At 36.3% G+C, this 22,622-nt stretch overlaps 2 protein-coding genes across 2 annotated transcripts in view; one reads left to right on the forward strand and one right to left on the reverse strand.

Moving 5' to 3' along the window:
- ipo11 (importin 11) overlaps nucleotides 1–22,622 on the reverse strand; it is a 229,992-nt gene that overhangs the window by 131,366 nt on the left and 76,004 nt on the right. The gene's annotated exons all lie outside the window — the stretch shown is intronic.
- On the forward strand, nucleotides 3,847–5,913 carry ddx28 (DEAD (Asp-Glu-Ala-Asp) box polypeptide 28). The gene has a single exon (XM_073837157.1). The coding sequence runs from the start codon at nucleotides 3,984–3,986 to the stop codon at nucleotides 5,661–5,663; it is 1,680 nt and encodes a 559-aa protein (XP_073693258.1). The 5' UTR covers nucleotides 3,847–3,983; the 3' UTR covers nucleotides 5,664–5,913.

Raw genomic sequence — 22,622 nt, forward strand, 5'->3', positions numbered from 1 at the left:
GCGTAAATTTGCAACCAGCTTCACGTGCAGAACCCCTGTGGTAGGTCTATGTAAAAGCACGCGAATGCGGTAGGCTACATTTGCACCCCCACCGACCAGCCGCCCTTCTTGAGTAAAGGTTGTTCTTCACTGTTATTACACGGCTCTTTGGAATGCTTGATTCTGATTGGTCAGTTGAGACATTTGCAGGTTCGTTCTTTTCAAATAATCACCGCTCCAAAGTAATAACGCATAGCCGGTACTACTTGTATGTTTAAAATCCCTCCGTGCCAACAAAGATTACCGTTTGGCGCCATCTTGTGACAAACACTGGACAACCACAATTAACAATGGAAAATTTCGACATTAATCTATTTAAATTGTCTTACTAACGTACATAGTTTGAATGTTAGTCACGTGGTACTATATCGTTTCGCGGAAGGATAAAAATGTTAATTTAAAACAAATATGCCAATAAAAGGTTTCAAATTCATATTCATGTCCAGTTTTTTTCCTTATGTGGCAAGTAGCCGTGTAATAAGCGGGATAATGTACAGGCAGCCTGTAGTTATCGCGAAATAAGCCCCTTCAGTGTGATACAAGACTGATCACACTGTCGGGCTTATTTCTGCGATAACTACCGGCTGCCTGTACATTATCCCTTACTTAACACCTTCTGCAAACCATATTAATAAGTAGACAGAAATCAAACATATTGAGGAAAATAGATTACCAAAGAATTCAAAATACATTAATGCAATAAATTCTGCTCTAAACCTAAATTATTCTTGTGCTGTTGTCTGATTTAAACACTTCAAACTCATGATTCAAATCCTTTGAAAGACTTAAGTGCATGTTTATATAACATTTTTATTTACATAACATAACATGCAGACTATTTATATATTTATTTAGGCCTTAAATTAAGAATAAGCTACCTTATTTTAAATTAAAGAACCCCCTTGGCGGGCCCCCAATCAGCCCGGGTCCATATGCACGTGCATACCCTGCATACCCAGACGCTACGGTACAATTTCATGTCACCATTGCTATTCAGAACCCTATATCAAAGTTGATCAGATAAAGAAATCTGAAATTTCCACACAGTCAAACAATGTTCAAGAACAAAGAACATGAGTTATGTATGGTTGCAGCTCTGTATGAATATTTCACAGCAGCATCTTTATGCTATCATAAAAACACTTTTAGAGTAAGGTCTGAATCATTCAGGCTTATGAGCCTATTCAATCATCAAATATCTTCCTTTGAAATGAACTTTTTTACTATTTAAAATAACTGTTTTCTATTTGAATATATTTTAAAATGTAATTTATTCCTGTGATTAGCTTAGCTTTTAGCATCATTACACTAGTCACATGATCCTTCAGAATTGTATTATTATTGTAGTGCAGGGCTATTCAATTAGATTCATTTGAGGGCCAATTATCGAGCTGAAAATTTGAAGGGGGCCAATGGGATGGGGGCCGTCCCGATCTCTTTCTAGGGGGTCTATGTGTTTAATGGCATATTTTTTTTTTTTACCAAGTAGGCTATTATTAATGAAGTATTGATATCAATACTGGTACTGGTGTCTTTATTAAATGAATTTTCTCTCAGTTTTACATATTAATTATGTCCATTCAATAATTGAAAGCCAATATTTTCAACATTTAATAGGCTCTGAAATATATATACCAACTTTTAATTTAGATTATTTTCTTTCTTTTTTTTCTTTTTTTAAATTTAAATATCTTCACATGAACTATAAATTGTTTATGCATAAACTACACAGATTATTATTGCAATATACTGGTTATAATTGTGATTTGATGTATTTTAATTTTTTTACATTAGTGTTTGTTTACCACAAAGTATATTTTGGCCATCCAAATAACATTCAGTTATTTGGCCATCCAAATAACATTGGATTATACGAGCTTTACGTGCTGGGAATGGTTGTGCAAAATGTTTGAAAGTCTTGAATTTCTCTTTCAAAAGGTTGTACAAACCCTTAAGTGAATACTGTAATAACATTCAACTATGCTTAAATTGGCGTTACTTCTGGTTTTCTGACATACCTCAGCGCTGTTTATAACAGAATTTGATTTATTCTCAATAGATCTTGCAGCAACCTTAATTCATTCTGTGCGAATTCAAACACTTCTCACTGGATCTCGCAGCACTGTGCAGTTACAGTGTTGCGAAATCAACTTTGGTTCCCGGCTGTTCTGAGCTTGGACAAGCGTGTTAACGTTGCGGTCCGAACTGATAAACGGTCCGCGCTGCGCAGCTCAAACCGTGGCGCGCTTTGGTTTCTCTTTCGTTTCGTTTGCCGTTTTATGTTTCTCATATGAAACAGAAATAGCAGCGCTTATGAGTTGAACAACGCGGTGGTCGCGCCAATGCGACCGCTCACAAAATTTAGTCGCACCGGCAGAAAAATGTGACCATTGGTCGCAGTCTGGAGCCCAACAAGTGCTTATTAAATCTGCCGTCTATTGATGTTGCGGTCTCTGGTAGATTGTTGTTGTTCTTGGCTCTCTTGCTTTTCTTTTTTGGCTGGCCCGGGCCAGCGTTGCCGCCTAGTGGACAAACTAATTAGTGCCAAAACAATTCAAGCCACTTGCGCGTACTTCTCCATCGGGCCGAACGAAGATGATTGGCGGGCCGGATTGGGCCCGCGGGCCGCCAATTGAATAGCCCTGTTGTAGTGTATTTATTATTATTATTATGTTAAAAACAGCTGAGTAGATTTTTTTTCAGGTTTCTTTGATGAATAGAAAGTTCAAAAGAACAGCATTTATCTAAAATAATTTTTTCTTATTTTAGTAGCATTATAAATGTCTTATCATCACTTTTGATCAATTTAAAGCATCCTTGCTTAATAACAGTACTTATAATTATAAATTATACTGACTCTTTTTAATGTAGTGTATAATGTTACAAAAGTTTTTTTTTATTTCAGATAAATGCTGATCTTTGGATCTTTCTATTCATCAAAGAATCCTGAAAAAATGTACTGAACTGTTTTAAATATTGATGATAATAATAATAATAAATGTTTCTTGAACAGCAAATCAGCATATTAGAATGATTTCTGAAGGATGACACTGAAGCCTGGAGTAATGCTACTGAAAATTTAGCTTTGATCACAGTAATAAAATACATTTGAAAATATATTCAAATAAAACGCCCTTATTTTAAATAGTAAAAATATGTCACATTATAACTGCTTTTGCTGTATTTGAGATCAAATAAATGCAGGCTTGCAAAAACATTACAATTCTTACTGTTCAAAAACTTTTGACTGGTAGTGTATTATTTATAAAAGATTTAACATTATATATGATATTTGTAATTTAGAATGGTTTTGCATTTATTGATAATCACAGTTATTTTTTTATATTTTTAAAGCAAATCTAAATGTACAAAACTACGTTGGATATGAAACTATGATATATACTAGCATAATAACCTCTGCCATGTAAAGATGTATGTTTTTAAATGCATTGGATTATTAAAATAATCTGACATTTCAACACAAGCAATCAGTGTCCTGAAATAAAGACGTTAGTTAAACCTAAATAAATAATAAATGCATTCTTCCATGCGTTCACTATTTATGAATGTTTCCCTGTTCTATCTTGACGATGTCTGAAACGTTGTATTGCTAGCAACATCCCGTGTTATTGTTTCGATAAACCGACTTCCTTGCTGCATTCCTCGCTTCGAAGAATCTTTTAAATAAATAAATGTAATATATACTGTAGAATGCTTTTTCCAGTTCAGTCACGATCATCTCATCAACGGGGCTTTAATTTTGGCGTCGCTTAGTTTGTAAACGTCATCATTCTGCGCTCGGACGAACTAAGCATGGGTGCATGTGTGCTCAGTGTTTTACCGCATTTGACACTTAAACATATTGTTCAGTAATAAGTTCGTGTATTCGACAGGACATCCGATATTCCTTCTCGCGTGTGCTGTGGAAGTACGTCGTATCTACTATGCAGTCAGTGAAGGTCAGACGCTGTGTTTTTCTCGCTGCCAAACTCTCGCAGGTAACATGCTGGGGACAGATCGCGTCCATCAGCGCGGGTCTACGCAGAATGACAACCGCCAGCTCACAGCCTGTGGTGATCCGCATCCCGAGACCCATGCAAGAACGTATAGAGAACATCAAACAGATGCAAAGCAAGAAGTTTGACAAGCTGCCAACAGTCAAGCCTGGCAGACTACTGATCAAGAGCAAGAACCCGCAGCTAAACCAGTCTGTCGGCTATACACTTGGGAAATTTGAACAACCTGTTCTGACATCCAAAGGATGGAAGAGTAACAAAACATTGGGGGATTACTTCTCCATAAACAGCATCCAAAGTGCTCCACCATCTGTCCTCAAGCAGAAGGACGAGGGTGATGACAGTGTATTCGCCTCACAAAAAACATTTAGTTGCTTTAATATTTGTCCAGAACTGGTCGAAACTTTACAAAGCCAGAATATAATTCACCCCACCACAGTGCAAATGCAAACCATTCCCAAAATATTAAAAGGACGCAATATCCTCTGCGCTGGAGAGACAGGAAGCGGAAAAACACTTGCTTACCTCCTTCCCATCATCCACAGGCTGCAGGCGGACATCCAGAAGGAGTCCTTCACAGACTTTGAGAGAAACATTCGCGCTGTGGTCATCGTTCCATCGCGGGAACTAGCAGAGCAAGTGACATCCGTAGCTCGAACAATCAGCAAACCGTTTGGACTTGTGGTCAAAGTCGCAGGAGGTGGAAAAGGTGTGGGAAACATAAAAGCGACGTTCACTCACGGTCAGCCGGATGTTTTAGTGGCCACTCCTGGTGCTCTGCTGAAGGCCCTCTGGAAGCGCTTCATTAACTTGAATGAACTAAACTTCCTAGTCATTGATGAAGCTGACACTATGTTTGATGACAGCTTCGCAGGCATGCTCGAGAACATTCTTTCACATACTGAAGTGGCATCCAGGCTCTCTGAGACGGTTGGGCTCGTCCGTAAAGCTCAGCTGGTTGTGGTGGGAGCCACATTTCCGGGTGGCGTAGGAGAGGTCCTCAGTAAGGTGACTGACCTGGCTAGCATGGTGACCATTAAAAGCCGGATGCTACATCATCTCATGCCACACGTAAAGCAGATGTTTCTCAGGGTCAAAGGTGCAGACAAGATCTTAGAGCTTCATCAAGCCTTGAAGAAGGCCGAAGTGGAGCATAAAGGCGTTTTGGTTTTTTGCAACTCGGCTTCCACTGTCAACTGGCTGGGGTACTCGCTGGAGGAAATGGGTGTTCGTCATATGAGGCTCCAGGGGGAGATGCCTGCCACTATGAGGGAGGGAATTTTCAAGGACTTTCAAAAAGGGAGTGTTAATGTTCTAATATGCACTGACATTGCTTCAAGAGGATTGGATACACAGAAAGTTGGACTTATCGTCAATTATGACTTCCCCGAGACCCACACAGATTACATCCATCGGGCAGGGCGCGTGGGGAGAGCAGGGGGCTCTGAGGGAGGGGAGGTGCTGAGCTTCGTTACACATCGGTGGGATGTGGAACTTGTGCAGAAAATAGAGACAGCAGCCAGGAGGAGAACATCTTTACCGGGGATGGAATCTGAAATTCAGAAGCCCAGCCATAAAACAGACTTTCAAACAAATGTAGAAAAGTAAATTAATTAAGATGTATACATTAGCCTTACAAACCAATGAAGTGTTTATTGTATATTTTTTGTGTTAAAACTTTGATATAAACATTTAAAGAACAGTTTGTTCTAAAGCTTATGTTCAAATTTATATTAGACCTTTTAAAGGGATAGTTCAGTTCACCCAAAAATGTACATTACTCATCCTCATGTTGTTCTAAAACTGTATGACTTTTTCTTCAGTAGAACACAAATAAATCCTGAAATCTCTCTCTCTTTATTAATAGTATTATTTTGGACCACTTTCATTGTATGGACAAAAACAATTAAAAAGATTCATTAAAATATCTTCTTATGTGTTCTGTACAAGGAAGAACATCTTATAGATTTGGAATTAAATAGTTATTTGTATATTTGTTGTATTAAACCTTTTCAGACTAAACATTTGCAGTCCACCCAAAAATGAAAATTCATTATAATTTAGGTCTAAAATCACATACTGAGTGGGTTGGTATTTCTTTTTAATAAACTACACCACCAGTTAAAAGTTTTTGAACAGTAAGATTTTTAATGTTTTTTTTTTTTTAAATAAGTCTCTTCTGCTCATCATTTATCTGATCCAAAATACAGCAAAAGCAGTAATATTGTGAAATAATTGTACTATTTAAAATAACTTGCTATTTGAATACATTTTAAAATGTAATGTGATCAAAATCTATATTTTCAGTATCATTACTCTAGTCTTCAGTGTCACAAGATCCTTCAGAAATCATTCGAATATGCTGATTTTGCTTTTCAAGAAACATTTTTTTAAATTATTGCCAGTAATACTATGGAATTATGGAAATTAATACTTATATTTACCAAGGATACTTTAAAATGATCAAAACTGATGATAAAGATATTTATAATGTTACAAAATATTTCTTTTTCAGATAAATGCTGTTCTTCTGAACTTTCTATTCATCAAAGAAACCGTTCTGTTCAGCTGTTTTCAACATAATAATAGTAATAAATGTTTTTTTGAATGGCAAATCAGTATATTATAATGATTTCTAAAGGATCATGTGACTGGTGTAATGATGCAAAAAAATTCTGCTTTGAAATCAGAGGAATAAATTACATTTTAAAATATATTCAAATAGAAACCAGTTAGTAAAATAGTAAAAATATTTCAGATTTTTGCTGTACTTTGAATCAAATAAATGCAGGCTTGGTGAGCAAAAGAGACTGCTTTAAAAACATTAAAAATCTTACTGTCCAAAAACTTTTGACTGGTAGTGTACTTCACTAAAAATGCTCTTTTGCATGTAATCTGAATGTACATTTGTCATGTTATTCTCATTCACAAATCCTCTCCCATGGCCTCATGGGATATTAAAGTGTCCGTCAGATGTGCACTTCAGAGGTAGCAAGCCATCTGGTTACCATTTGGCTGTTTTATGAATAACATGAGTTCAGGCATACTTATTTCATATAATACGTGATTTAGATGCAGCTTTGCTCACCCTCATGTCGTTCCAAATATGTATGATTTTTTTGGCTTCTGCTGAACAGAAGCCAGATGCCTATATAATGAAAATCAGTCAGGTTAAGTGTTATTTTTATACCCCGCTGACTTTCATTATATGCACAAGAACAGTTTGCGGCGGTCTGCAGAAGAAAGTCATACAGGGTTGGAAATAAATGTTGCTTTGTGTATTTGTTGTATAGACAAAGCACTAAACATTAAAGAATATTTTGGCCTGATGCTTCTGTTTACATTTCTATGCTAGACAGCTTAAACACAAATGCAGCTGACTGAATGTTGTTTTGTAATTTGAAAATATTTGCCACCAACCTCCCACCGAAAAGTGTCGTTAAGACCAAAACATATTTAAATGGCAAAGTTGCTGTTTTCTGTTTTATTGGATGATGTGTTGTTGGTTTATGTGCGTCGTCGTTATTTCAGTGCTGGTAATGGCTATCTTTCGCTTAATGGGAATGAATGTGATAGAGAGGTCTTAAAGTGAGGCTTTATGCTTCACTACCAACTGTTTATTATTTCCGCACAACATTAGGGTTGCCATGTGATAAATTTGAACTTTGCAGCAGTGTTATTGAGAAGAGGGTCTTTCATAACATTGATTAGAGAAGACATAAACAGGGAGCTGTGAGCTGCCCTGATGGGCTCATTTCAAAGAAAAAGCAACCTGGTCAAGCAGAACCACTTACTCATTAAGATATTTTCTTCAATTCCATTTTGTGAGTTCTAGGCTTTGTCTAGTGCACGAAGGACCCTTGAAATGTATTTGGACAGTGACTCTTAATGTTATTTTCAGCTTTGAAATGCAACAAAGACTTCTGGGTTAAAGTGTGCACTTTACATTTTTTTAAAGGTACATTTGGTTCACCAGAAATGCAGACAGAATTAATTTTGTTGGATGAAGTGTTAAAAAAAAATCGATGTTAAGGCTCACCATCTGCTTTTCGCACAACAGATATTTGGTGTAAAATGTATAGAGAATAAGGCTGATTATTTGTAGCTGTTAATGATCTAAAGTTATGTTCCTGGATGAGGAAATGCTCTTTTCAACACTAAATCCAGCCATAAGAGCAATTTATACAGTTTATTGTAGATTTTTTGGTAATATATTTGCCATGGTTTGAAAATACTGCCTCCGTTTTAATCTGGTTCAGTTTTAGTGACTGGACAAACGTTATGGAATTACTAATAAAAGGTCCCTGTGATATAGGATGAGATTGATTTAGCAGCATTTAATCGAATTACCTAAAAATCTAATTATCAAAAACTACCAAAGAAAAGTCAATCCAAAAGTCTAATCAAATTGACATTGTCTGAACAGGTTAACTTTGTTATTAATGATTTGTCTGAGCATCGCCAGATTTAGGATATTTTCCCAGACTATTTACCTGAAAGTTCTTGCAGTCTAAAATGGTAAGATACTGTAAATATTTTATCATGGTGCACTGCCAGACCTATCGTGCTGACACTATGTGAAACATAGCATTGTTTATAGATGTAGTCAGATACACTACCAATCAAAAGTTTTTGGACAGTAAGATTTTTAAGGTTTTTAACCCTTGTGCAACCTTATGGACATTTTTGTCCATTTCAGTTTTGTTTTTTGTTATAAGTGTGCCTGTGTTAATGCCAACTGCATAAATCTTGGCTCAGGTGTGTATTTTGTATTGAAATTTTAATATTTCACCCTCTTTCCTTCAAAAAACTATTTTACCCTCCGTACAAAAAATAGTCACACTCAGGACCTTAAGGACAAAAATGTCCACATTGAAACCCATTAAAACTGCAATTTTTTAACCCAGGGCCATTTGACTATAAAATGTTGCAATATTTGCTAATAGGCATTCATTCTATCGGCAAGGCTTCAAATTTTAAATTTTTACCATTTTTTACTAGATTGTGCCATTTTTTCAAATTTGGCATATAAAAGAAATACTTGCTTTTTTGTGTTTTCTGCTTATGCATATTACAGTCTATTATAGAGTCAATTGGAAAAATAATGCAGCTATAATTGTGTGGGTACGCTGGTAAGGATGTCAGAGTGTGATTTGCATGTGTTTGCTGAAAATTTCATGGGTGTAATTAGTTTGAAAGAAGTTATATTGTACTGGCAATCAAAAATCCCACTCCATGTATATGAGTCACACCCTTGGCAGGGTCATACTGCAATTTGAAAACTCTGAATATGATCAAAGAAGGTTAATGAGCTTTGAGGATTTTTCTTTTTCAACCAAACACACATCTTAATCCTTGATTGCACTTTTTCATTTGTCATTGTTTTTGTACAGAGATAAAAGGTGAGCTTGAATTTGATGTAGAAGTTCAGAAGTCCCTAAACACATTGTTTTTGTTTTGACCACAAGAAAATGCTGATTGTTTAGTCTGGTAGATTTTATACAAAGTTTGAGTGTTCGCACAGCCAAACAGGTGTTCGCACAGCCAAAACTATACATATTTGGTGCTTGAGGGCTTGGTCATTTCATTGCTTGCAAGATGAAGAGACGTTACTCAGCAGAGGAAGCTCCGTAGCTGGTGTTGCCCATTGACAGTGAGCATTATGTAAAGAAACCAGCTTTTAAAGCATTACAATTCTGAAAATGAATGAATGTTTGATAATTATGAATAGAAGAGATGCTGATAAAAAACAAAAACAGTCAGTAAAAGTGGAAAAAAATATTAATATATAGCATTTCTATGACAGATTTTTGACATGGCCTTTTTTGTCCATTATGGGCCTAAGTGTTAAATCTGACACTACATAAAAAATATAAATGCCTCAAAATGAATGTTGTTGTTCTTCATTGACACACCCAAGAAGCTAATAAGCAAAGAAAAAAATTCTACTTATAATTTAGTATATGGAAATAAACTACTATTTTTAATTTTTTCATAAAAAAAACACCTGTGGCATTATGTAAACAAACCAGCATTTAAAGGGTTAAAATTCTGAAAATTAATGAATGTTTGGTATCTATGGATAGAACAGATAGTGGTTAAAAATTGACATCAGTAAAAATGGAAAAAAAAATATTGATAAATCATATTTTTATGACAGTTTTTGGACATGGACATTTTTGTCAATTTTTTTGTCCAGTTCCATGTGTAACTTTTTTTTTTTAACGTACAAGGGTTAAAGAAGTTTTTTGGCTCTGCATTTATTTGATCCAAAATATAGCAAAAGCAGTAATATTGTGAAATATTTTTACTATATAAAATAACTGCTTTCTATCTGAATATATTTTAAAAAGTAATTTATTACTGTGATCAAAGCTAAATTTTCAGCATCATTACTGCAGTCTTCAGTGTCACATGATCCTTCGGAAATTAATTCTAATATGCTGATTTGCTGTTCAAGAAACATTTTTAATTATTATTACCGATATTTAAAACAGTTGAGTACATTTTTTTAGGATTCTTTGAATAAAAAGATCCAAAGATCAGCATTTATCTGAAATAAAAAGCTTTTGTAACAGTATACACTATACCATTCAAAAGCTTAGAGCAGTATAGATTTTCTTTTGGGAAAGGAATTATAAAAATTAATACTTCTATTTAGCAAGGATGCTTAAAATTGATCAAAAGTGATGATAAAGACATTTATAATGTTACAAAAGATTTCTATTTCAGATAAATGCTTTTCTTCTGAACTTTCTATTCATCCAAAAAAAAAAAAACCCCGAAAAAAATCGACTCAGCTGTTTACAACACAATAATAATAACTTTTTTTGAACAGCAAATCAGAATATTAGAACGTTTTCTGAATGATCATGTGACTGGAGTAATGACGCTACAAATTTAGCTTTGAAATCACAGGATTAAATTATATTTTAAAATACATTCAAATAGAAAATATAATAGTAAAAATATTTCAAAATGTTACTGCTTTTGCTGTACTTTGGATCAAATAAATGCAGGCTTGGTGAGCAGAACAGTTGTAAGTCATTTATAAGTGGTGAGTTAATAATAAAATAATGATTTGCAAAACATTCATAAATGTTTAATAAGTGATATGCTAACAATTTGTGTATGTTTTGCTAATTCATTTACAAGTTATTTACAAGTTATTAGTTAATGATTAATAAGTGATGTGTTAGTATTTTAAAATGTTTTGTAGATTAAGTTATAAATCATTTACAAGTGATTAGATAATGATGAACTTATAATTTGCAAAACATGATTATACGTTCACAAATGATTATTAAGTAATAGGCTGAGAATTTACAAATCTGTAGTAATTTATCTTAAAAAATAGCATATCATGAAATAATCAAACAGATCCTTAGTAAGTGGTTAATACGTTACTAATTAATATATTATGTGTCACTTAAAAATAATTAAAATATCAATCATTTCAATGTTTATCCTTCACTGAAGATCGCATCATGAATAAACAGTTAAAGGGTTAACTAGTAATTTTTAACCATTTACTAAGGATCTGTTTGATTATTTCATGATATGCCATTTTTCAGATAATTTACAACAGATGTATAAATCGTTAGCATAGTACTTACAATAAAATGAACATATCACTTATTCATAATTTATAAACATAGTCATGTTTTGTAAATAATTAGTTCATCATTAACTAATTACTTGTAAATTAATTTGTAAATGACTTGTAAATTAATTAACAAAACATACACAAATTGTTAGCATATCACTTAATTATCATTTGTGAATGTTTTGGAAATGATTATTTCATCATTAACTGATCACTTATAAAAGACTTACAACTGAACGTTATTATAAAGTGTTACCGAGACGTCTATAAAAACATCTTACTGTCCAGAAACTTTTGACTGGTAGTGTATACAGTATGCTACACATCTACACAATTCAGAGAATTTTATATTATAACAGTTCTCCTGCTCAGTCACGAGTTACTGTCATATACCGTTAATTACTGCAGCCTACAGTTTGCTAGCTAACTATGCCTTCGTCAAGTAAATGGATATTACCTCGTTGCGATAGGGGTTTACCTCAGTTCGGTGTCCTTATTTAAATTTGTATTTGACAGTCGAGAGAGGCGGCAGCATTCCTGCGAGTGGGCGTGGTTTTGGCGCACTGGACACGCCCTCAGCATTTGAGAGCGGAGAATACTGCTTATTTTTTCAATTTAAGAGTTTGATAACTTATTTTGTTCACTTGGCGGTCTTTTATTATTCAAATTTGTTTGGTTGGTTAATAACACATTTGTGGTGTGACAAACTCATAACACATTTAATAAAGGAAGAAAAAAGTTACCAGTGTGCACTTGGACTCATTCCAAAGTTATGTGCACTGTGCAAAAATAGCTGCATTTTTAGGGTCACTCACAGCGACAGCAACCGTTTTTTGTTTTCATTTGTAGTACTATTATATCGCATTATTGTGAGAGCTGCATTGTACCGGAGATGTATTTCACATGGATTAAAGGCATGAGTGAATACCCTGGTGATGGTAGCATCTTACACAAGCATATTCACCTGACAGGAAACTGACCTGTTGAAATATGTGCCATCCAGCCCATTTCATGTCACTTCAAAGGGAAGTTCCAAAGCTTTGAGACTTTCTTGACTCGTTCGTGATTCTAAAAAAGAACCTGTGTTTATAAGAGCTTCTATCCTGGTATCTTACAGAGAGGCGTGAGTAATAGACTGGTGAGAGATGGACACACACACAGAGTTTCCATTGGTCTTTTGTTTAGGACAATCTCTGCTATGTCAAACAGTTAACCATAAGCATTAGGATAAAGATAGCGACATCCTCTTGTCATCTAAACAATAACCCACTCTAACTTACTCTTAAGAGACCAGAAAACTTAAACATACATTTTATTGTTCATCGAATTAGATATTTTAATTTCTGAATTCATAAGGGGGGAACCTTCAGTTGTATTTTCTTTTCATAACTGATATATAAACATAAGACTGGACATAATACATGTAAACCAATGTCACTGAGTATATAATTACAGCATACAAGGAAATCTTAAAGTTTATGGCATGTTTAAACTGAGACATAAACACTATGCAAAAAGGTGTTCAGACAGCACAGTTTTTTTTTTACAAACACAGTCATGCAAATAAATTCTTATAGTAAGTATATAGTTAAATGAATCCCTACATAGGTTTGAATTATTTTCAATAACATTAAATACATTAAACAGTTAACACAAACATTTAATAACATTTCAATGACAAATGCTATTTACACTTAAATAGTTTACACTTTTTAAATAAGCAAATAAATGCCTTTAATAAATGTGGATTGAGATATTGTATAGGGTGTCAGGTAGCTTCATATTTATTGTCCTTGTTGGTCAAACCTTCTTGAAATGTAATCCATGACACCATGCCACAATGTTTTAAACAGTGCTCATATCTCTAAAAAGTTTTGAGTCAAATGTTGGTGGTGGAATGTGTCATGGAGAAGTTCTCCATGCGAATGCGTACCACTTTCTCCACCGGCGGAGGAGAGTAAAAAAAACGGCACGTGAAAACCTGCTTGCAGGCTTTTCTGAAGTTTTCCGAGAGGAAAGCATAAAGAATAGGGTTAACACAGGAGTTTCCATAGGCCAGGCAATGAGAGATGATCCGAAACGCAAAAGAAGCATCATTCAATGGGAACTGGCCAAATTCTACCCACATGGCGATAATGTGGTGCGGCATCCAGCAGATGAGGAAAGCAGCGACAACCAGCAACACCGTCTGAGCTGTCTAGAAAACATGGAAAGAGACAGAAAAACAGGTTGGTTAATCATACCTCAGGTGACCTGATTTTTTACAGAAACAATAAACTTTTCTTAAATAATTAACAGAGATTTTAAAGGTGTTAGCATTTGCGAAAGTTACTCTGAAACACTGGTCTCTATTAATAGATGACAAAATTTGAGACTCAACAGAGCATGTGATTCAGAATGGTAAAAGTCTGGGATGAGGGTAACAGCAAGTGGGCTGGGAATAAACGGCTGGACAGGTCATTACAGAAAGCAACAGCACAAGAATGGGGGTTGTTTTGCAGTGAACTGTTGTCCATAATGGTGTTGGAGACCGAAGTCTATAGAGTGTGACATTTTCTTTCACATTTCTCAATCTGGAGCTGAACATGTTTTCTGATACAAAGCAGATGACACCCAATGAACCTTTCTGTGCGCTTGATAATGCGTAGCTCATCCCGTCACAGATGAAGCGATGCATCCTTTGAGTGGGTAGATGAAGCCCCACACCAGAAGATGACTGATGAGAGGAGAATGAACTCAATTACGACACTAAAATTAGCAGTAATGCGCAGAGGTACGAGATGCATCTCCTAATGGATGTTATGCAGTTTTTCTGTTTAAAATCTATAAAATAAATGGCGCCTGGCAATATGAATGATGCTGACTGCTGAGCTCGCCATTTTCAGAGAGGCTGGAAAGGATGCCAATTTCCTCAAGATTACATTTACTTTCACAACTTTGCGCAGCAGGTTGTTTTCACCGCACCGGGAAAGCAGACATTACCTTCCCCCCAGTATATGAACTCATTACCAGTGGAGAAAAGCCTAGCCAGTCTTGTGATGTGCCTATAGTGGGCATCGGCCATGCGGAGACCATCTGCCTGGCAGACGTCACAGCCCACACATTGTGATTTGCTTAAGGTTAAGTACTGCTTCTAGGTAAAGCAACAATAGAATAGGACTGTCACATGCAAATAGAGACTATAGACCAGGGGTTTTCAAACCTGTCCTGGAGCCTCCCCTGCCCTGCACATTTTGCTTGTCTCTCTCATCTAATACACCTGATTCAAATCATCAGCTCATTAGTAGAGACTGCAAGACCTGAATTGGGTGTGCCTAATAAGGGAGATATACAAAATGTGCAGGGCAGGGGAGGCTCCAGGACAGGTTTGAAAACCCCTGCTATAGACAATACATTTGGCAGTATTTCAAACACTTTAAAATGAAATAAATACACAGTAAAATGCATTAAAAAGTCCTGGATACTTGAAACAGAGTGTGGGCGAGTGATGGAGAGAAAGACCACTATGATTAGTCACAGGATGAGAGTCTAGCAGAGTGCAGGAAATTTTCTGCTAGATTGGCACCATCCTCCCTTGGCCCTAGAGATGTGCTTCAGCCCTTAATATCCTTTAGAGCTTGAAAGCTTAGAACGATTTAATATTAAAAAAGTCCAACACTTCTTTTAGTTTCTTGGCTCTACCGTGTGAAATCTGGGCTAAAGTTGAGATATTTTGTAAAGAGATAAATATCATTGTTTAATATTAATATATATATATTTGAGACTGCTTGATTGTTATTGTTATTTATAATATTATTGTTGCCAGACTGTATGAACATGATGATCAATTAATGTCAGAAACATTAAAGGGTTAATTCACCCAAACATTAGCCCATTATTTACTCACCCTCAAGGCATCCTAGGTGGATATGACTTTCTTCTTTCAGTCAAATCCAATCGGAGTAATATAAAAAATTGTCCTGACTCTTGAAAGCTTTATAATTGGTAGGTGTTTTTGTTCAACAGTTTAAAAAAAAAGTCCAAAAAAGCGCATTTATCCATAATAAAAAGTGCTCCACACGGCTCCAGGGGGTGAATAAAGGCCTCCTGTAGTAAATCGATGCGTTCTTGTAAGAAAAACTTTTCTCTAGCTTGCGCCAACTGTCGTACATGCAAGCCATTCCGGGTGGATGACGTAGGACGTTTGGTTTGCGCAAACAGTTTGTTTACAGGAGCAAAGTAAGCAAAGTTTCCGTACTTCTGCAAAGGAAAACCAGTCTCCTCTTGGCTTATATCAAAATCCTCTGACACTTTTATTTACAAATCCTCCTTTTTTACTTCAAATTTGTGAACAGTGTTTTGTTTTGCTCTCTCCGCTTCCACGTTTGTCACTTATCAGCGGCACATGTGCAATGCATACGTCCTACGTCATCCACCCGCAGCGGCTTCTGTTTACGACAGTTGGCACAACCTAGAGAAAAGTGATTATGTTTTAAATATGGATATTTTTTTCTTACAAAAACTATCGATTCACTACAGGAGCCCTTTATTTACCCCCCGGAGCAACGTGGAGCACTTTTTATTATGCATGGATGCACTTTTTTGGACTTCTTTTGGACTGTTGAACAGAAACACCCACCTACTGTCATTATAAAGCTTGGAAGAGCCAGGACAAATTTTAATAAAACTCCTTTCATATACACCTACAGTAGGATGCCTTGAGGGTGAGTAAACCAATTTTTTTTTTTTTGGGTGAACTAACCCTATAACTGCTGCTCTGCACGTGGGTCTGAAATGTTGACTATCATGAAAAGTCTATAAACGGTGGCAATACTGGCATATTTAAGAATATGTAAGCGAGCAGTACTACACACCCAAATGAAAGCAGCGACACAACCAGTGTTTATCATAGCAAAGGCAACAACATATAATAGGAATTCTGTGAACGCTGGCCAGGAGCACCGGAGTTTCTGGTGATTAGAAGAAATCTCTAGCATTAATTCTGATCATGGCTTGTCTTAAAAAATGAAGACAATTTGACATTCATCATAGGAGAAGTCACACTGCAGGACTATGTGCCACATAGTCTGACACTTCCAGAATTTTGTCTGAGGTACAATTTGATTGCAACAGTTATTAATTGGCTGTCGGTGAACATGACAAACTAACAATCATAGACTACAGATTTTAGCCTAGGATTGGAGGAATCTTTTAGAATAGGGTGACCATACGTCCTCTTTTCCCCGGACATGTCCTCTTTTTTGGCTATAAAATTATGTCCGGGGGGATTTTGTAAAATATCATAAAATGTCCGGGTTTTTTTACCTCATTTCACTGACCGTCATTAATTCAACACTTTAAATGCAGCCACTGCCCACCGCATCCTGGGGAGGGTGTCCTCTTTTTGGATTCTCAGAATATGGTCACCCTATTTTAGAATATGTGAAATATGTCTATTACTCTTTTCCCACCAGCATGAACTGGGTGCTAGTTTAAAGGAACACTCCACTTTTTTGGAAATAGGCTCATTCTCCAACTCCCCCCGAGTTAATAAGTTGAGTTTTACCATTTTGAAATCCATTCAGCCATTCTCCTGTTCTGGCGATATCACTTTTAGCATAGCTTAGCATAGATCATTGAATCCTATTAGACCAATAGCATCGCGTTCAAAAATGATCAACGTTGTGATTATTATTAGTTTTTATGACTTATATGATATTATGATTTTAATTCCTCTTATGTCCAGCACTTTGAATTACCATTGTGTATGAAATGTGCTATATAAATAAACTTGCCTTGCCTTGCCTTGCCAACGAGTTTCAATATTTTTCCTATTTAAAACTTGACTCTTCTGTAGTTATATCGTGTACTAAGACCGGCGGAAAATGTAAAGCTGTGATTTTCTAGGCCAATAAGAATAGGAACTACACTCCCATTCCGGCGTAATAGTCAAGGAAGTTTGCTGCCATAATATGGACGCAGCAGGCGCAGTAATATCACGCAGCGCCTGAAATTAGTTCCAAGCTATGTTACTGTAGCATTTGCAAATGTGCTGTGTGATATTACTGCGCCTGCTGCGTCCATATTATGGCAGCAAACTTCCTTGACTATTACACCGGAATGGAAGTGTAGTTCCTAATCTTATCAGCCTAGAAAATCGCAGCTTTACATTTTCGATGGTATTAGTACACGATATAACTACAGAAGAGTCAAGTTTTAAATAGGACAAATATCGAAACTCGTTGGTCGTTTTTGAACGCGATGCTTTTGGTCTAATAGGATTCAATGATCTATGCTAAGCTATGCTAAAAGTGATATCGCCAGAACAGGAGAACGGCTGAATGGATTTCAAAACGGTAAAATTCAACTTATTAACTCGGGGGGAGTTGGAGAATGAGCCTAGTTCCAAAAAAAGTGGAGTGTTCCTTTAAAGCCAGAAACGGTTTACCTTTCCATGGGCTATAGAGCCAGGTCTTGTGTCACTGAATACATCTCATCTTTCCCAGCAACACTAGAGTGACAGCTCCAAACACAAACTCACCAGGCTTGCAACAGATTCATCGGCGCAAAGCCAAAGACCGCAAGAGCAGACAACTCATTAAGCTTTTGAACTGCTCTTGCGGTACTTCAGCGCCACACACCAACCGGTCCACCCAGTGTTGACACATGGTGAACATTGCATTGCTATTAATGTTCATGGCTTTGCAAACCTACAACAGCATCCAAACATGCCGGATCCAACATTTGTGTTTAGTTGTTATTTCAAAAATGGTGGTCAAAAGTTTCTGTTAGACTTGTTGGACATGGTAACCTCGGCCCCAGCCCCTGACGCAAGTGGTTCTTACCTCTAGACCAGCAATGTTTATGTTTATTTACAAACCTCTTTTCCTGGCTCCAAGCTGGTGCTTTGGGTGCCGAAAGACAAAGAATCGATTTGAAACTAGGCTCTGGCTCCGAACCAGCACTTAAACTGCCTTGGTGGAAAAATGTGAATCAGACGGCCAAAACATGGCCAAAACCGTACAGTGTGTGCCCGGTTTGTTACACAAAGCAAACAAAGTAGAGTGACAGGCAGGTTTACCCGGTGAGCACATTCAAGCTGATTAGGAGATAAACATAAACATTTCCGAAGGAGGAACCATAGAACAACTAATGATGTTTGGAAGCCATGTTCCTTCATAAGATCCTTCCATACCTACCAGAAATTTTAAAATTTACTAAGAAAATATCAGGTAGGTAACAAGATAAATGTGTAACTGTTTGGTGGAGCTAATACACCATGGCTACTTCTCACATAAACACCAAAAAAGCTACTTCCCTCTCAGCTCTCTCAGATTCAATATAACTGGAGACAGACGTGTTTTTCTTTGAAAACACAGCGGGAGATATTACAGGACAGGATTGGATTAAAGTAAACAAACAAGTGAGGAACCAACTGTTTCATTTCTCCTTTGATGGCCATTTCATCTTCCTTTAATATCTCCCTTCAATGCTCATCATTCACAATCCATTTAATCTGAGGTGTGAGTCATCCAAAACAAGACCAGAAATGTGCATTTAAGGAATCAAAAATGAAAATTCTGTTACAATTTATTTGCCCTCATGTCATGTTCCAGAAATACATTCATCTGTAGATGAAAGAAATGAGAATATATTTTGAAAAATGTCCACACAATTAAAGTCCACTGTTGTTTTGGACCCCAATGGCTTTCAATGTACGGTCAAAATATCTTCTTTACTGTTCCTTAGAAGGAAATGTCATACAGGTTTGGAGTGACACAAAGGTAATAATAATGACAGATACAGTGCCTGGCAAAAGTATTCATACCCCATCATTTTTTTCACATTTTGTTTTGTTGCAGCATTATGTTAAACAGCTTTAAATTAGTTTTTCCCCACATCAATCTATATCTCATACACCATAATAATGACAAAGCAAAAAACAGATTTGCAAATTTTACAAATGTATTAAAAATAAAATACTGAAATAAGTACATTGCATAAGTATTCATACCCTTAACTCAGTACATAGTTGAAGCACCTTTACAGCCTCAAGTCTTTTTGGGTATGATGTGACAAGCTTTGCACATCTGCATTTGGCAATTATCTGCCATTGCCTCATCTTTTCACCTCTCAAGCTCTGTCAGCTTGGATGGGGGCTGGCAGACATTTTCTAGAGTCCTAGTTGTTCTAATCGTCTTCCATTATAGATAATGGAGGCTACATGCTTCTGTGAACCTTCAACGCAGCAGATTTTTTTTCTGAACTCTTCCCTAGATCATTGCCTTAACGCAAGTCTGTCACTGAGCTCTACAGGCAGTTATCTTGACCTCAGGACTTGGTTTTTGCTCTGATATGCATTTTCAGCTGTTAGACCTTTTCTGAGAGGTGTGTGCCTTTCTAAATCACACTCATTCAAATGAATTTGCCACAGTTTAACTCCACTTGAAGTGTAGTTACATCTAGAAGCAATATGAATGCTCCTGAGCTCAATTTTGAGTGTCCCAGAAAAGGGTATGAATACTTATGCAACGGGATCTTTTCAGTTTTTTTTTGCTTTGCCATTATGGAGTAGGGAGTGTAGACTGATGTGGGAAAATAAAGTAATTTAAAGTAGTTTAACATAAGGAAGCAACATAACAAAATGTGAAAAAAAATGAAGGGGTATGAATAATTTCGCAAGGCACTGTATATAATAATCTGTCACTGATACTCTCAAAAATGGTGTCCGACTGTCACAGGAAAAAAGAAATCATTGAATAGAGTTGTTATTTTTGTTTTCTTTGCACACAAAAGTATTCTCGAAGTTTAATAAAATTGCAGTTGAACCACTGATGTCACATGGACTATTTTAACAACGTCCTTACTACATTTCTGTGCCTTGACCGTGGTAGGACCTTTGCTGCCAGAGATATCTTAATATCTTAATTTGTGTACCAAAGATAAACGAAGGTCTTTTGGTTTGGAACGACATGAGGGTGAGTAATTAATTACAGAATTTTCATTTTTGGGTGAACTATCTCTGTAATTTCAAGTTAACTACACATAACAGCATAAGACACATAATGAAAACCTATATTACATAAAAATTAGTTTCTGCTGGGTATTTCTTGTTCTGATTCAAGAATGACAACACACTCCTAGAAACATGGCAGTACATATAAGAAATTATATAGAGATGAATGTTTTACAGCCCTGTGCATTAAAAATAAAATGCAATCATACAATATGGCGAATGAAATGGTGATCATACAGAGAAATGGACTTAAATTCCTAATGGATTACATTCCCAAAAAACCGAAACAAAACACAAAAGCAGTCAGTACGATAACATTATGGGGAAATTGATGCACAACCACTTAAGCCTGCAACCATTGTTTTCCAGAAATCAAAATTTTCTCATCGACAAGCATTACAGCCATAATGATGCCATCTATTCCGAAATGTCGATGGAAAAAAGGTAAAATAGTAGCTGGAGCACCAGGATCATCACAATGAAACATCTTCAAAAATATAACAAACATGTTTCATTTTTCTGACTGTGAATTTCCGCAGAAGGACAGGCACTGGGGAAAGCCTCCATACTTATCTTCTTCCACACATCAAACAATAAGTAAAATTTATAGAGGCATTTTCTTCCTTGCATTTGATGAATGACCTTAGCTCTGTCCACTGTTTCACAACACACAGGTAACAAAAACCCCTGACATTATGAGTGAATGTGTAAATTTTTGATGGTGTGAATGGACTGCAAAAATAATGGGGGGTAATGACAGCTCTCAGACTGATTCAAACATAATTACTGTTATTTTCCCTCTCCCACTATCCACAGAACCAACTGTCTGAATCCTGGCTGAAGGAAAACAAGTTGTTTATACAACACAGTTTGTGAAAGTAACAGGGTTTGTCAGGGGTCAGACACCTGTTGTGACCTTCACTGTCTGCAATTATCTTCCCATTCCCGTCTCCTTAGGCTCACCCTTGGTCTTCTATCTTCCTCAAACTAGTCTGTTTTGCTTTCTCACAAATAATCTCTTGCCATTTACTCAAATAATCACTTATCCCTGTCTTCTTTACTTTCATCACATTTTAGTTTTAACCTTCAAACATATGCTTCACAAAGACAGATAAGTCTATCTGCATAAGCTGCATCAGGCTTGTAATCCACTGCTTACAAGAAAATGAGAAACGACTGGTGCATTAAGCTTTTGTCGATTATAAAGTAAATTGCAAAGTGTTGAAGTGAACAATAGGACTGTTACAACTCAGGTAGTTTGTCATAAACTACTGAAAAATCTTTTCAGATGTACCGTCAAGGGCTTTGTCTAAACTGATGACAAATAGGCTGAGCATGGGAAATCATTAAGAGAAGATTTATGTCCCCTTAGTCAGGTTAGTTTTGGCTGTGAGGAATATGTTTCATCACAATCTATGTCAAAGCTTGATCATGATCTAGTTAATAAACCAGCGCATTAGATCATAGTTTGATGTTTAGCATCAATGAAAACTGTCTTAATACAGATTAAAAAGTCATTAGTACTAGAGGTTGGTAGTAAGGGTGTTAACTCCATTATGCTTAGCTAATTAAGCAAATTAGATAACACTTTAATATAGGGAATAATATATTCCGCATGACCATATTCTACATCTTAAAAGGGTTACTCCACCTCAAAATGAAAAGTTTGTCATTAATTACTTACCCCCGTGTAGTTCCAAACCCGTAAAAGCTTTGTTCGTCTTTGGAACACAAATTAGGATATGTTTGATCCATTCTGACAGCTCTCTGACCCTCCCATAGACAGCAATGTAACTGTCATGATCGGGGCTGTGGGGCTTCCCTCAGCCACCTGAGGTCACTGTTTTCCCTTCCCTGCACAGCACTTCCAAGTATTCACGTCTGTTTTGTCATTACACTGATTCACTCACAGCTGTTCACCATTTGGACTTTTCTATAAGAACCCTCATTTCCCACTACTCCTTCT

Source organism: Garra rufa, chromosome 3 (genome assembly GCF_049309525.1).
Source record: "Garra rufa chromosome 3, GarRuf1.0, whole genome shotgun sequence".
Lineage (NCBI taxonomy): Eukaryota > Metazoa > Chordata > Actinopteri > Cypriniformes > Cyprinidae > Garra > Garra rufa.

Excerpts from the sequence above, each read along its gene's own strand:
- ddx28 (XM_073837157.1), top strand. The coding sequence starts at position 3,984 with ATGCAGTCAGTGAAGGTCAGACGCTGTGTTTTTCTCGCTGCCAAACTC.